Source organism: Pantherophis guttatus, chromosome 1, assembly GCF_059756535.1.
Source record: "Pantherophis guttatus breed Tessera chromosome 1, ASM5975653v1, whole genome shotgun sequence".
NCBI lineage: Eukaryota > Metazoa > Chordata > Lepidosauria > Squamata > Colubridae > Pantherophis > Pantherophis guttatus.
The window spans coordinates 254,127,971-254,141,464 of NC_142063.1; the positions used below are offsets into that span (position 1 = coordinate 254,127,971).

Sequence of the window (13,494 nt, forward strand, 5' to 3'; positions counted from 1 at the left end):
GCCATTGCGCAAAAGAAGAATTCCTTTGTAATATCACAATTTTATCATTATAAATACTTGCATCCTGTTTTCCATTCCCTTGAGATGCCCAAAGCAAGTGACAAAAGACAGAGTAAAAGGACATTCAGGCCACAGCAGACTGAATAACCTCTTTTTTTTTTTTTAATGGATTTGTATTATGTTCAGATAAAACCAGCTTAGGCAGCAGGATCAAATTCAGTTAGCTGAACGTTGATTTGAAGAAAGCGATCTCATCTCTCTAGCTAAGAATTCTGTGCTGTGTTAAAAGATTAGCCGATGTATTGCAGCACAGCCTTCTGTAGGTTAGTTTATCAGTCAAGGTTTTATCAGTGACCAGATATAGGGTAAAACATCAGAATGGATGGGCTAATCTGTATGGGAACACCTGGTTATTTAACTATCAAAAGGATTTTAAATGTAACAGGTCTCCTTTGGGCCCTTGAATGAAGTCAGTGTAGTTGGTTCAACAATTGGATTACAGGTTTTGAATGTATGTATATCTGTTTGTATATTAAGACTATGGAGAGAATACTTGCTGTTAATGCAGCAGTAGCAGCTAAAATTTCAGAGTTGTGTAAACCAATATGTGTCTTGTATTTATTTTCTTTGTAGCACCATATGGCATTCGGGAAGCCACCAGAAAAATTGGTTCACAGCGGGAAACACCAAAAATGATTGAAAAAAGGTAGGCAGAGCTTGGATTATGAATCACAAATCTGAACAGAAAGCTAGCTGTGGCTGTGAAAACATTTGCTGAATGCTGTAATCTTCGGCCAAAGTAGTAACCAACTCAACCATGCTGTTTTTAATTAGGGAGTTTTTATATAGCATTTGCTTGGTTTGTGTATCTCTTGTTCTTCTCGGCTAAATTTTGGGATTAGGAATTTATCTAAATTATTGCTCCCATATAGAAAATAGTGGTACATTTTGGTGTAATCTCTGGAAAATAGTTAAAAAGGGCAGAAAAGATTATTCACTAATATTAATTAGAGTTCTTCATCTAAATCTTACCAGATGTCATTGTAACTTTGAAGACCGGCAATAACAATTACCAACATGCTACGTACATGGAAGAGCAGGTTTTTTGAAACATGTATGCTTTTATACTGAACAGGGCTGTTTTGTTCTTGATTTGGAATGAAACATTCTGGAAAAGAGTGGTTTTGAGAGGTGAGCCGGCAAAATCCTCGCATGGTCAGTGGTAGCTAAGGAGATGTGGGGAGAGGAAGGCCATGAAAAGGCAGATAGTGGGTTAAGTCACGCTGAGGCAACAGCAGTAGCTTGTGGAAGAGGATCAAACAAGCATAAAGGCCACTTAGAGGAAGGGGAGGGGGCGATGCACTCCACTTTTGCCATATTCAGCCTATTAAATCATTCTGGGATTCTGTGGGTTTTATTTTGGCAAAAGCTCAAAAACATTATGGGTTTTGTTTTGCCAAACCATGGCTGATTTGAAGTAGTTTGGCTGAACTTTTGCAATATAATTGATTATTTGGGCTTCAAAGCAAAATTTATCTTCTGTTTCATCCAAACTCCTATATATAATTGAGTTTGTAAAGCCAAGTATATATTGGACATGTGTTATGCGTGTCAGTAAGGCTATGCTTTAAGTATTGACCAGAAATCGTCAGTTTGAAATCTGTACCAAGTATAATCTTGCATCATTATACTGTACCAAGTATAATCTTGCATTACCTTTTCAAGTCTCACTCCATCTCCTACCAAAGTTTATAAAATTGAATCACCATGTGTTTTTCCAGATCTTTTTTGTTTTAATTTCTATATTACTGCTTCAATTTTGCTCTTCGTATAAAGAGTGCATTAAATTTTCTTAAATCCAAACTTTATATGAGAAACTCTATTTACACTTATTCTTAATTAGACTAAACAGACCAAGCAGATTAGTGCATTTTTAAAGACTAGGAGAAAACATTTCGATTCTTGTGAGAGATAATAAATGTTTAGTTTTTGTTCTTACTGTGAAACATCCAAGTATCAATAGCTCTTATTAATTTTAATTTAACTCTTTTCCAAATATCTCCTAGCACTGAAAATCATAACCTAGTTTCTTCAAATTATCAGCTGAGTGATATAATCTTTGACCTATTAAAATTTGCGGCAAAGTATTTGGTTCTTGGAGGAAGATTGGTCTACTGGTTGCCTGTGTACAAACCAGAGTAAGTCCCTATTCTATATTACAATAGATCTCAGATTTTAATATATAGAACAGGAGAGAATAGATTCTGAAGTCGGTGAGGATATTTTCCCTATTTGTATATTATTTTGTTACGAGCACATGGTAATCAGTGAGTACTAAACACTGGATATTTGCTAGATTTTACTGAAAATGAAAACATTTAGATTTATTGGTAAACAATTTGCAGCTTGGAAAATGGGTATTAATTACATATGTAACTTATCCTTGCTCTAATAAACTCAGGATGGCAGAAACATATTTCTCAGATTTAGAAAAACAGTTTAGCATTGTATGGACAGCTTTTTAAAAAATGCTTCTATTAGGCAGATTTTAATAATTTATTTAAATAACTGTTGCAAGAAAAATCCACATGGTATATTTATCCTATTTAAACCAAATTTTTACCTGCAACATTTCTTTCTTTCTTTCTTTCTTTCTTTCTTTCTTTCTTTCTTTCTTTCTTTCTTTCTTTCTTTCTTTCTTTCTTTCTTTTTCTATGGATTCTGAAAGCAATTAGCACACATTGTTTCTGGAAAATTTAATAAGGCTATGAACCATGTGGAAGTGTATAGTCTAATTCAGTTTGAATCAACCCCTCTGGCAGTTCTGTTTCAGATTCACATATTACCGTTCATAAGCTCTTTGACTGTTTATTCCTTCCAGATATACAGAAGAGATTATACCTCAGCACCCTTGCCTGAAACTTGTTAGCAACTGTGAGCAGACGCTTTCCAACCACACATCAAGATACCTGATAACCATGGAAAAGGTGAAAGAATTTGAGGTAATTGTTTGGATGGGCTTTCATGCAAGGAAGGAGCTGTCAGCTTTCTCATGGGTTTTTCTACTGCACTGTTGTAAGGTGTTTACCATGCCAAGCTATATTTTTAAAGCAAGTTTAGAAAGTTTGTGAATGCTTATAAATATCAAAACAGAAAGCCAAAACATTTAATGAACTTGAACACAGTCCAGGAAAGAAGTATTTAGTTTCATTTCATTCTTTCTGAAGAATATCTGATGGTTTTTTTTAAAGTCTTCCCCCTCCCCTCTTTGTTTTATTTTCTTCACTTTAATTTTCTTCATTTTACTTGCTTTACTTAAGTGTTGCACATTGACTTCACTTAAAAGGTTATGAGTTTCCCCTATTCTCTGGAAGGGAGGACAGTGATCACAATTTTGGAATATTTTGTGCAATGTGTCAGGGCGTCTCTTTGTTTGGATTCATAGACCAGATCTGATTCTGATAGTCATCTGAATTTATGGTCTTCCCTCATTTATGGTCTTCCCCCATTTTAAAAGCATGAAAGTCATCTGAAAGCAGTCTCTAGATAGAGTCTCTAGATATATTAATGTGCTATATTAATGTGAATCTGAGCTGGTTTCAGCTCGTACAATGAAACTTCAAAGAGAATAGAAGGAAGACACTATTCTTCTAGTGGATGTATTAAATTCATACAGTCCTCTGCACGATTCATGTGGGGAACATCATATGGAGACGTCATTACTAGATGTTGATTGTTACCAGCTTTCAGATTTCTTTTTCATATCTAACGTTATTAAAAGAGACCCAAAATTAATCAGAGTGAGAAACAATAAAAAATCCAATTAAGACAAGTGAAAAATCACTTACATTTAATAAATTTTGAACTATGCATCACTGAGTAATCTCATTTTAGTAGACAAAGTAAAGCATTTTATTATTTTTATGACAGGGCAATTCTCTTGGTGTCTTCTCAAAAATCATTTCCCCTGACTTCATAGTGAACTCTTTGGCAGCAGTTGGATTTTTTAAAATCGCAATTTCTGACATGAACTTTAAAAACTTTACCATAACTTGGTAAAGTTATGTCATTTTTATTGCTATGATCAGTAACACTGAAAATACACATGTGTGTGCACACACATATTCTAAGTACTGTATTACACAGTACTCTATTAACAATAGCATTTGTTGCATTTCACCCTTTTTAGTGTACCAAAAATTTAAGGAACTTCTCCAGTTCTAACATTTGAAAGGGATGGGAGTACCATAATTTTACATTGATAAAAATAAACATACATATGTTGACAAAGAAATATTTTCTAACTATCATGTTGGAAAATTGCTTGAAAAACCCATAACCATAAAATAACAAAATGCTTAAAAGAACTAGAATTGTTTTTAATTCTTTATTATCTGGACTGAGTATCTTGCTTGAAATGGTCTTTTCTGATTCCTAGTATTAGATGAATTACATTAGATGAATGATGTGCTATTATATTGCATGTTATCTATCAGTTATCATGTTATCTATATTGCACATTTAAATAAATGTGTAACTCTGTACCAATAAATTAGTTTTGATCACTTGGCATTTAAATTGCTTGCACTGCCGGCAAGAAAATACAGTAACTCTCTTAAGAGAACAGGAAAAACTATTTTAAACATTTAGTCTGCATTAAATGCAGAAGTAGGGCTCACCATAAAGCCATGCTCAAGTAGGGCTTTATGGTGGCAGAGTATAGAAAATTAACAAGTAGTTGATCTGTAAATAGCAAGATGTATGTATTACTTTTGCAGTTGGTTAAAGGCAATATTATCTTTCAATTATTGGTTTGAACTATAAGGTATTTTCATACCCTAACAATGTATGTGAAAACATTATTGCTGTGTATACCTAATACAATAGGGACGTATTAGTCACACACTGGTAGCTTTTTTTATCATAGCATAGCATTTTAATAAAAACCCACTAAAAATCTTAAAAGTCCATTAAACAGTCACAGTTCAGAGATTAAGATTTAATCTTAAAATTTAAGACACATAAATAAATAAAGATTTAAAATCCTTTGACTTCCAGTGGGTAAAAATAGCATTAAACTTGACAGGTGTCAATGCAGTAATCCCAAGGAACAAGATCTCATTATAATATTTTTCCTGTGATGATGGTGTCATCTAAACATCTTCCGTATGTTGACACATCCCCATCCATCCTCTAATCCATCCTCTAATTGTCATTGACCAGCATATCAGCTTGTAACCTTATGTTAGTGACATAGGATAAACATTTATGTTTGTTAGAATTAGTGTTGGTAGCATTTTACTGTAATATCAGGGTATGCATTCTTGTGATAATGTATATTTTAATACATATTTAATGTTATCCATACTGGTACTGTTCAGATCAATATGCACAAGAGCTTGTTATTAAGCTCTTGTTATTGTTATTAAGGGAGCAAATGCATTAAAATCTTATCTTGAGAATGTTTGTTAGATAGGTTGAATCTTTTTACGCCTTGCATTCTCAAAGATTTACTCGCATTATCTTTATTCAGCTAACTTTAAATTTCTCAACATATGAGTGCTTTCAGAAATTGAATTCCTCTGCATTTGGAAACCAAAATGTACATTTGCAGCTTTGGCTACTCCTATAAGCTTTGTATTTGCAGAGTAAAATACATGCTAAAAACACCTATTTGGTGAAGGACTGTTATCTCAAGCAATCTTCCTATATAAAATCTTTCTTTTTTCTTTTTCTTTTTTTCTTTCTCTCTCTCTCTCTCTCTTTCTTTTTTCTCTATCTCCCTCTTTTCTGATTTATTTTTCTTTTTGTATGTTTAAGTTAAAAGAAAAGGATTTCTAAAGGAGGGAATACACAAATTTGACGCTCATCTAGATCTGAACTTTAACAAGCAATAAATTATTAAATTGAGGCCAATGTCTTCAGATATGCGGTGTTCCCAGCATAACTTTATAAGTGCACTAATATGTTTGGCTTCACACTATCAGGCACTTATATTTTCATTGAGCATTTACCAATAGAATTAATTTTGCCTTGCATTTTGGCCCACATTAAAGACTCTTCACAGCAACAAATAATGCACAAAATAAGGAAACTATCAACAGGACATTAAAACAACTGAACTAGCATGTAAAACACAGGAAGTATCATAGGTCTCCTTCTATACATTATGAAGAGTAATTTAAACCCCTGGAGGGGGTAGAATGGGGTGTCAATTAAAATGACTGTTTTACATCCAATTCGTATATCTTGAAATATCATACAAGTCTTCTCATGATGAGAATGATTGGCAAGTATGCTCATGCGGGAGAGTCTAATCCATTTTATTATTGATACTGTCATCATTTCACCAGCCGATCTTTGCAGGAATCAGCAACCAAATATTTTAGAAAAATGAAGAGCAGAGTAAGAATTAGTATTGTTACCATAGTTTAGCAGTCGAGCTCTTCTAGCATTTCAAGACATAACAAAGCGTGCTTCATGTCTTCACATTGTCTTTTAATCCCATATAGGAGGACGACTATAATTCTCACATATTGGATAGCCAGTATCTGCAATACAAATGTCATGATTCCTTTCGTGAGAAATATTTCAGTGGAGTGACGAAGAGGATTGCCAAGGAAAAAAAAGACAGCCAAAAGTAATCTGTTTGGAAAGGAAAAAATGAAAGCAAGGAACGCACAAGGCTTGTATTTGGCTATTAGAACATCTGGACCTCTACATTATGTAGAAGCTTCAGAGAACAAATACTGTTTTTAATTTTTTTAAAAACTCAAAGCAAAAACCACAACATAAGTGAAGGACAGTTCTTTTTCATTAACTTTGTTTAGACCAGATTATTGCACAAGAATTTTTTTTGACCTTTATTTAATTTATTTTAGGACTTCAAGTTCTAATGATAATTGATTACAACCTTTATCACTATTAGCCTTTCAGTCTATTACCTCTAGCAAAAATGAAGACTATTGTTTGGCTTTGTTTTAGCTGTGAACATCTGGAAGTCTTAGGAATAATACAATGGTATTTTGGTTTTAATTTTTTTTTTAACTGTTGTGAAGATCTGTTTCATTTTCCTTTATTCTTTTGTAACTGCCATACAATAAATTCAGAAAAGTTTCTTCTGAATTTTAAAATTATATTGTCTGTCGCAGCAATTATCATTTCTTACCGCCATTTCTAGAGCCAATACGCCCTCTTCCTTCCTGCCAAGGATCCAGTGTGGTATTACACATCTGAAGCTCATCTGTATCTTGGATCTACTATCACTTTAAATAAGCCCTGGTGTTGCTGCTTTTGATATTTGTGTTGCTATTTTTAAAATGATTGTTATAGTTGTTGTTGTTTTTCCCTTTTGTTGGTTAATCAATTTGATGCCACTATAGGAAGGCAGGTTGTCACTATTAGAAATAATTAAGTCTCCCTTCTACTAATGGATCTGTGCCAACTTTGTTTCCTCTGTTCTTTCTTAAATATCAATAATTGACATCTGCTCTTATTTGCATAACTTCTAGCTTGGATTTTTAAGATACTCAACACTCATGTTTGGCAATCCTACATTTGTGATGATCATAAACTTGTTAAAGGATTTCTGTTTTTAGTAATAGATTCTGTGATAAATTCATAATATTGTGTTAAGGTTCTCAGAAATTATGTAAATTAAAAAAACAGTAACTTTGTACAAAACACAAATACTGGATGCGGTGGAAATAGGCAAGGATAAGAAATGGGAGGGAAAGTCACATTCAAAAGCCTGGTGACTAAAATGGTTATAAAGTCCCATAATGAGGAGATTGCCACTTGAGGGTTTTTTTTCCTCCAAAACAGCAGCACCTCTGCTGAGAAAATCCTCTCCCTGCCTCCACTTCTCTCTATGCATACAATTTGTTTCTAAAACCAGCAGATACCTGAGACAAGGCTGCCCCCTTGCAAGTTCTCTATGACCTCTTGTCTCTCAGAGATGGATTGGCTTTTTCCTTGCCAGAAATGGATCATTTGCTTTGGCAGCAAGAGATTGTTTTGGCTCCTAAGAGCCAAGCTGACTCCAAGCTGTGTTAAATTCCAGTCTCTTGCCCCTGGCAGAGACAATTGATTCAAAAGCCTGTTCTGATGGTGTTTTGGGGTGCTTTGACATTTCCCCCCCAGTGTTTAAGACATTATTTTGGACTATTTTTTTTCATGCCACTTTTTTCATTGCCATGGTAGGCAAGAACAACAAGACTGCTATGTTGTTTTGTTTTTAACAAGGCAATGTATATACCACTATATACAATGTATATATAGTGTTCCAATATTTGAGCGACTGTCACAAACAAGAGGGGATCAACCTATTCTCTAAAGCACTGAAGGCAGGACAAGAAGCAATGGATGGAAACTAATCAAGGAGATAACCAACCTAGATCTAAGGAGAAATTACTTGACTGTGAGAAAAAATTAATGACTGGACGGCTTGCTTCCAGAAGTTGTGGGTGTTCTCTATCATTTGAGATTTTTAAGAAGATTGAACAGCCATTTGTCTGGAATGCTTGAGCAGTGGTTGAATGAGAAGACCTCCAAGGTCCCTTCCAATGCTCTTATTCTGTTACTTGATTGATATGAAATTGTTCTGCTTCACCCTCTTGTAAAGGTGGTTACCATCCATCCTTTTGTGTTTAGTCACCACCTTTGAAAATGGACCTGATGGATCTGCATATGTCCTGCTGTATTCTCAGGCACAGGTACTTTTCTTTAGTAACATACCTTTCTAATGCTGAAAAGCCAGTGGGTTGAGGAAGAAAAGCAGCTATTTATGGTGCAGATTTACATCGTCCTGCTCAGGTTATCAATGTACTACTAAAACTATTTTTAACCTTCAATTGGGCAACACAGTGCATCATAGAGCAACAATTTTTGAATCAAGGAATCTCAAATGGGCTAACTTTAAAAATATGTCCAAAATCCAGGACTCATTACTCTTAAATAATTGGAAATTCAAGATTCTTCACACAAGTTGTATACCCAAAGTGGTGGCCCCTGCAATATCACCACAGTTAGCCACAGTCATGCAATCATAATATTGACTACATTTTCAGAACCGCAGAGCAGAGGTTGTATGTCCCAAGGAAAGATGGGAGGGACATATCCCCAGTCTCTTTCCTCCCTCCCTCTGGTCCCTGTGCCAGTCAGCTGGTGGCAAAGCCCAATGAGTGAACAGTGATTGGCTGCTTTGGAACCAAGGCAAAAAATTAGAAATATCTTAGTGGTGGTAGGTTGTGAGGTAAAGATAAGAGAATGACTGATGCCTGCTGGTGAGGTAGAGCTGGCAGGGTGATGGTGACTGTTGACAAGTGAGCCCTCTTCCTGGTGGGAGGGGATCCTTGGGGATATGTTGGGATGGAGAGATGGAGGGATGCAGCTTTTCTTACAGCCCATGTTCTCCTTTGTCCCTCTTCCTACGGCAAAGTGGCAGGCAACTTTGCAGGCCAACGAAGGAGGAAGAGGCAGATTCACCAGGGCTCTGCTGAAGGTCATGAGGAGAGGGAAAATGGTGGCAGCCTTTATTATATTTGGAAAAAAGATGATCCAATAGATCATGGGGTTTTTTTTGAGGTGCTGGAAACCCCAGCACCTCAATCCTGAATTTTTCAGGTTAAAAATTAAAATGATTGTATCACCAGTGATGTATTAGATTACATTTTTATATGATGGACAGCTTGCTGTTATGTCTTCTAGAAAGCAAAGTGGAGACTGTATTACCTGCATTTCAGGAATATATGTTTTCATTACACTCTTCTTTTTCCACATTTCAGAAGTTTCCATAGAAAATATTTCAGCTGCTCCTAATTTCTTTGATTTTAAGAGACAGTTTGAAACTATATCTTGAAACTAAACAGAAACTTAGTGCTTGAGAAGCAGATGTAAAAATGGTAAAGTTCTGGATTTGACTAGCTTTGCTATGGACTAAAAAAATCTCATTTATCATGCTGTTTCTTTCTTTAAAAAGGAACATTATACAAAGTACAGAACATAGCCACTAAACATAGCCACATAGCCATATTAAAGGAAAATAAGAGAAAAATATTTCACACGTGCACACTGTATTTCTTTCTTGCCATTGTTTTTTTAAAAAAATATTTTTATTGTGGTTTTTTTCTTTTCCAAAATTCCAATACACAGTCGAATGGACAGTGTTACTTTTCCCACACAAAGCAAGTTAAATTGATGATTCCTATAAATTCTACAATTCATATATATATATATGTATATCTTAAACTTTATACTGATCTTTATACATTTTTAAATCAGTTATCACTCCACCTGTACCAATTATCCCACACTGTATATTATTCTTTTTCATTTAGTTCTAAAGTTAATTTGTTCATTTCGGCACAGTCAAATATTTTTTGAATAATGAGTCCCTTTGGGGGGACTCATTTCCTTTCCAATATTGCGCATATGCGATTCTCGCTGCTGTGAGTATGTGTAAGATTAAATATCTTGGAGTTTTTTGTCGTATTTGGTTCTTAGTACACCCAGGAGAAATGTTCCCGGAATTAATTCAATTTTGCTATTAATTAATTCTTGTAACCAATGTTGTATTTTGCTCCAATACCTCTTCGCTTCGGGACATAGCCACCACATGTGGAAAAAGGTACCTTGGTGGTGATCACACTTCCAACACTTAGGACTTACATTCGGATAAATTTTTGCCAGTCTTGCTTTGCCACTGTTTTTAAGTGAATTACTACTTTGATAAGTTAGTAATTGCAGTTGTTAGTGAATCTGGCTTCCCCATTGACTTTGTCAGAAGATTGCAAATGGTGTTCACATGACCTTGGAATACAGCAATGGTCATAAGTGTGAACCAATTACCAAGCATCTGAATTTTGATCACATGATCATGGGAATGCTGCAGAGGTCATAACTGAAAAATGGTCATAAGTAATTTTTTCAGTGCCGTTGTAACTTTAAACCGTCACTAAATGAACTGTTATAAGTTGAGGACTACCTATGTATGTATAGTATAGTATAATATAGTATAGCATATACCTTATGATATAGCTCATTGAAGTGAAATCAAGAGGGGGTGGGACTTTACTGTGGAGTGGGAATCATCACTGCATAAATCCATATCTAAAATAGCATGGCGATAATTCTCTGGTAAACCATCTAAAATGTATGAAGTCAATCTACTTCATCAAATATTTTGAAAATGAGAAATCATGTTCTAGGCAAGGTGGTTTTTAAGTAGAGATCAGATGACTAGCATATTCCTACAGTTTTAAATTTGAACATATTTTTTTCAGTATTCCTAGATATGGAATCAGTAAGGGTTTATTATTCATTTGATTCGGCATTTAGATTTTTTAAAAAATATGTTTCAGGAATATTGGTGTTTTGTAGAATTATTATGACAAATCTCAGCTTGAGTTTGTTAACTACACCAATTTTGACCAGGGAATGACCTGCCAAAAATTGAAAGGCTGTTGGATTTACAAGATGCTATTAAACAATAAAAAATGAGGGCAAATATTCATCTTTTAAAAGGGAGGAGATTTAATACACTTTTACCAGTGTATGAACATCATGGAACAGACCAAAATACGGAATGTTTCATAATTAAGTCAGGATTTCAAATCAATTTTTTAAAAAATCTGCTGCTAATGCCAAGAGTCTTCTGCTGTCTCTTATTTTTAACACTTGTATTTCTTATATTTGGCAAAAAAATCATTCCAGCTGTGACTTGGCCAAAATGCTTTTTCTGAAATTCCTACTAATTTGGATTAAAGTCGATGTTTGAAAGCCTCAAACTGCAATGCTGGCAAGCAAACTGCTGAGGCCCCACTACTACTTCCAAACTCTTATCTGCTGAGGCATTTAAAATGACCCAAGAGAATGGTGAAATCTAGTTTGTTTCTTTCCACAGACAGACAACTGCCATTAGCAGACCAGGATTAGTGGGTGGAGCTCAATTTTTAATCTTTCCACTATTACTACTAGCTCCCATGCTTCTTCAAACTGTTCCAGAAGGTTGGAAGAGTTCTCTTGCGTTTGGAATTCTATGTAAAGATTAAAAAAGAATTGAGGCTACACTTACTATTTATTTAAGATTGATTTGCCAAAAGCATGCATATTTATCATCTACGTTTAAAAAAAAACTCTAATAAAGCTGTATCCTCTTACATTGTATCTTTATAGATACAATTTTAAGTAATTTTAAATTTTTAAGTAATTGATTTTCAAATATTTTTCAAATTTTGCATCAAGAGAGAGAGAATAATTAATGTCACTTTTGGTTTCATACAAGAATTTTTGGGGAGTTTGCAAGGAAGATTCTTCCACCCACCCCGTCCCAATTGGCTTCCTTTATTTCTGCTGTGGAAGCAGAAAGAAGAAAGAAGCAGCTGTAAACTTTCCTAATTCAGCAGCAAAATAAATCATTCAGGCAAATAAATGACCTTGATGAATAGTATGTTTTCATTTCAGCAAAGAAGTTTGTAGGAACCACCTAAAATGATTTCCAATCTTTCCTCTTGCCCATTTGCGTAAGACTTCCATTCTACATCTTGAAATTAAAAAATGGCTATTTTGCTTTTGAGTGGTAAAAGTTGCCATGCCAAAAGATTCTTCATCTCTACACACTGAATGAGTTGCTTGGTTGGATAACTGGCTTTTATGTCTTGTTTATATTAAGTAAAGAGAAAAACTCAGGGCTGAATTCTTGAAGGCCGAAAGCCAAGTAGTATCTTCATGCTTTAGTTCTTTATGTGTAGAGAAATATTGTACCCAAGATAGAGTACTGTGCAAGTTGTGCAGAAATGTTAGAAATTAAGAATGCTTTCAGAAATAGAAGTGTTAATAGTTTATTTTTATTATTTAAATGGAAAGTAAATGAACAGAAAAGAAATCCAAATCAAATACAATATTTGCTGTAACCACTCTTGGCCTTCAAAACAGCACCAATTCTTCTAGGTACACTTGCACGCTGTTTTTGAACGAACTTGGCAAGTCTCCTTCAAGCTTGTTCCTAACATCTTGGAGAACTAACTACAGACCTTACCTGGATGTAGGCTGCCTCAAATTCTTCCGTCTTCATGAAATTCCAAACAGACTTAATAATGTTGAGATCATGGCTCTGTGGGGGCCAACCATCACTTCCAAGACTACTACTTCTTCTTTATGCTGAAGATAATTCTTAATGACATTGGCTGTATATTTGGCATCATTGTCCTCCTGCAGAATAGATCTGCTTCAGTGGTGGGTTTCCACCGGTGTTACTACTGGTTTATTAGTTTGATTTATTTATTAGTTTGATTTATATGCTGCCCTTCTCCAGAGACTCAGGGCGGCTTACAATGCTTTTAAGCAATAGCCTTCATACTTTTGTATATACCTGCTTAGTAGGGCTTTTTGCCCCCCCCCCAAGCGGTGTTTTATTTTATACAAAGTCAGTTTATTGCCCCCACAAACCGGGTCCTCATTTTACCTACCTCGGAAGGATGGAAGGCTGAATCAACT

At 34.9% G+C, this 13,494-nt stretch overlaps 1 protein-coding gene across 4 annotated transcripts in view; it reads left to right on the forward strand.

The window, feature by feature from the left end:
- Positions 1 to 7,136, forward strand: part of TRMT11 (tRNA methyltransferase 11) — a 26,167-nt gene extending 19,031 nt beyond the window's left edge. For all 4 annotated transcript variants that reach the window (XM_034418748.2, XM_034418746.3, XM_034418747.2 and 1 more), the window contains exons 10-13: positions 634 to 706; positions 2,067 to 2,198; positions 2,882 to 3,002; positions 6,513 to 7,136. In XM_034418748.2, the coding sequence (XP_034274639.1) occupies positions 634 to 706; positions 2,067 to 2,198; positions 2,882 to 3,002; positions 6,513 to 6,644 (458 nt within the window). In that variant the 3' untranslated portion in view covers positions 6,645 to 7,136. The remainder of the gene's footprint in view (positions 1 to 633; positions 707 to 2,066; positions 2,199 to 2,881; positions 3,003 to 6,512) is intronic.
- Positions 7,137 to 13,494: the final 6,358 nt, after the last annotated feature.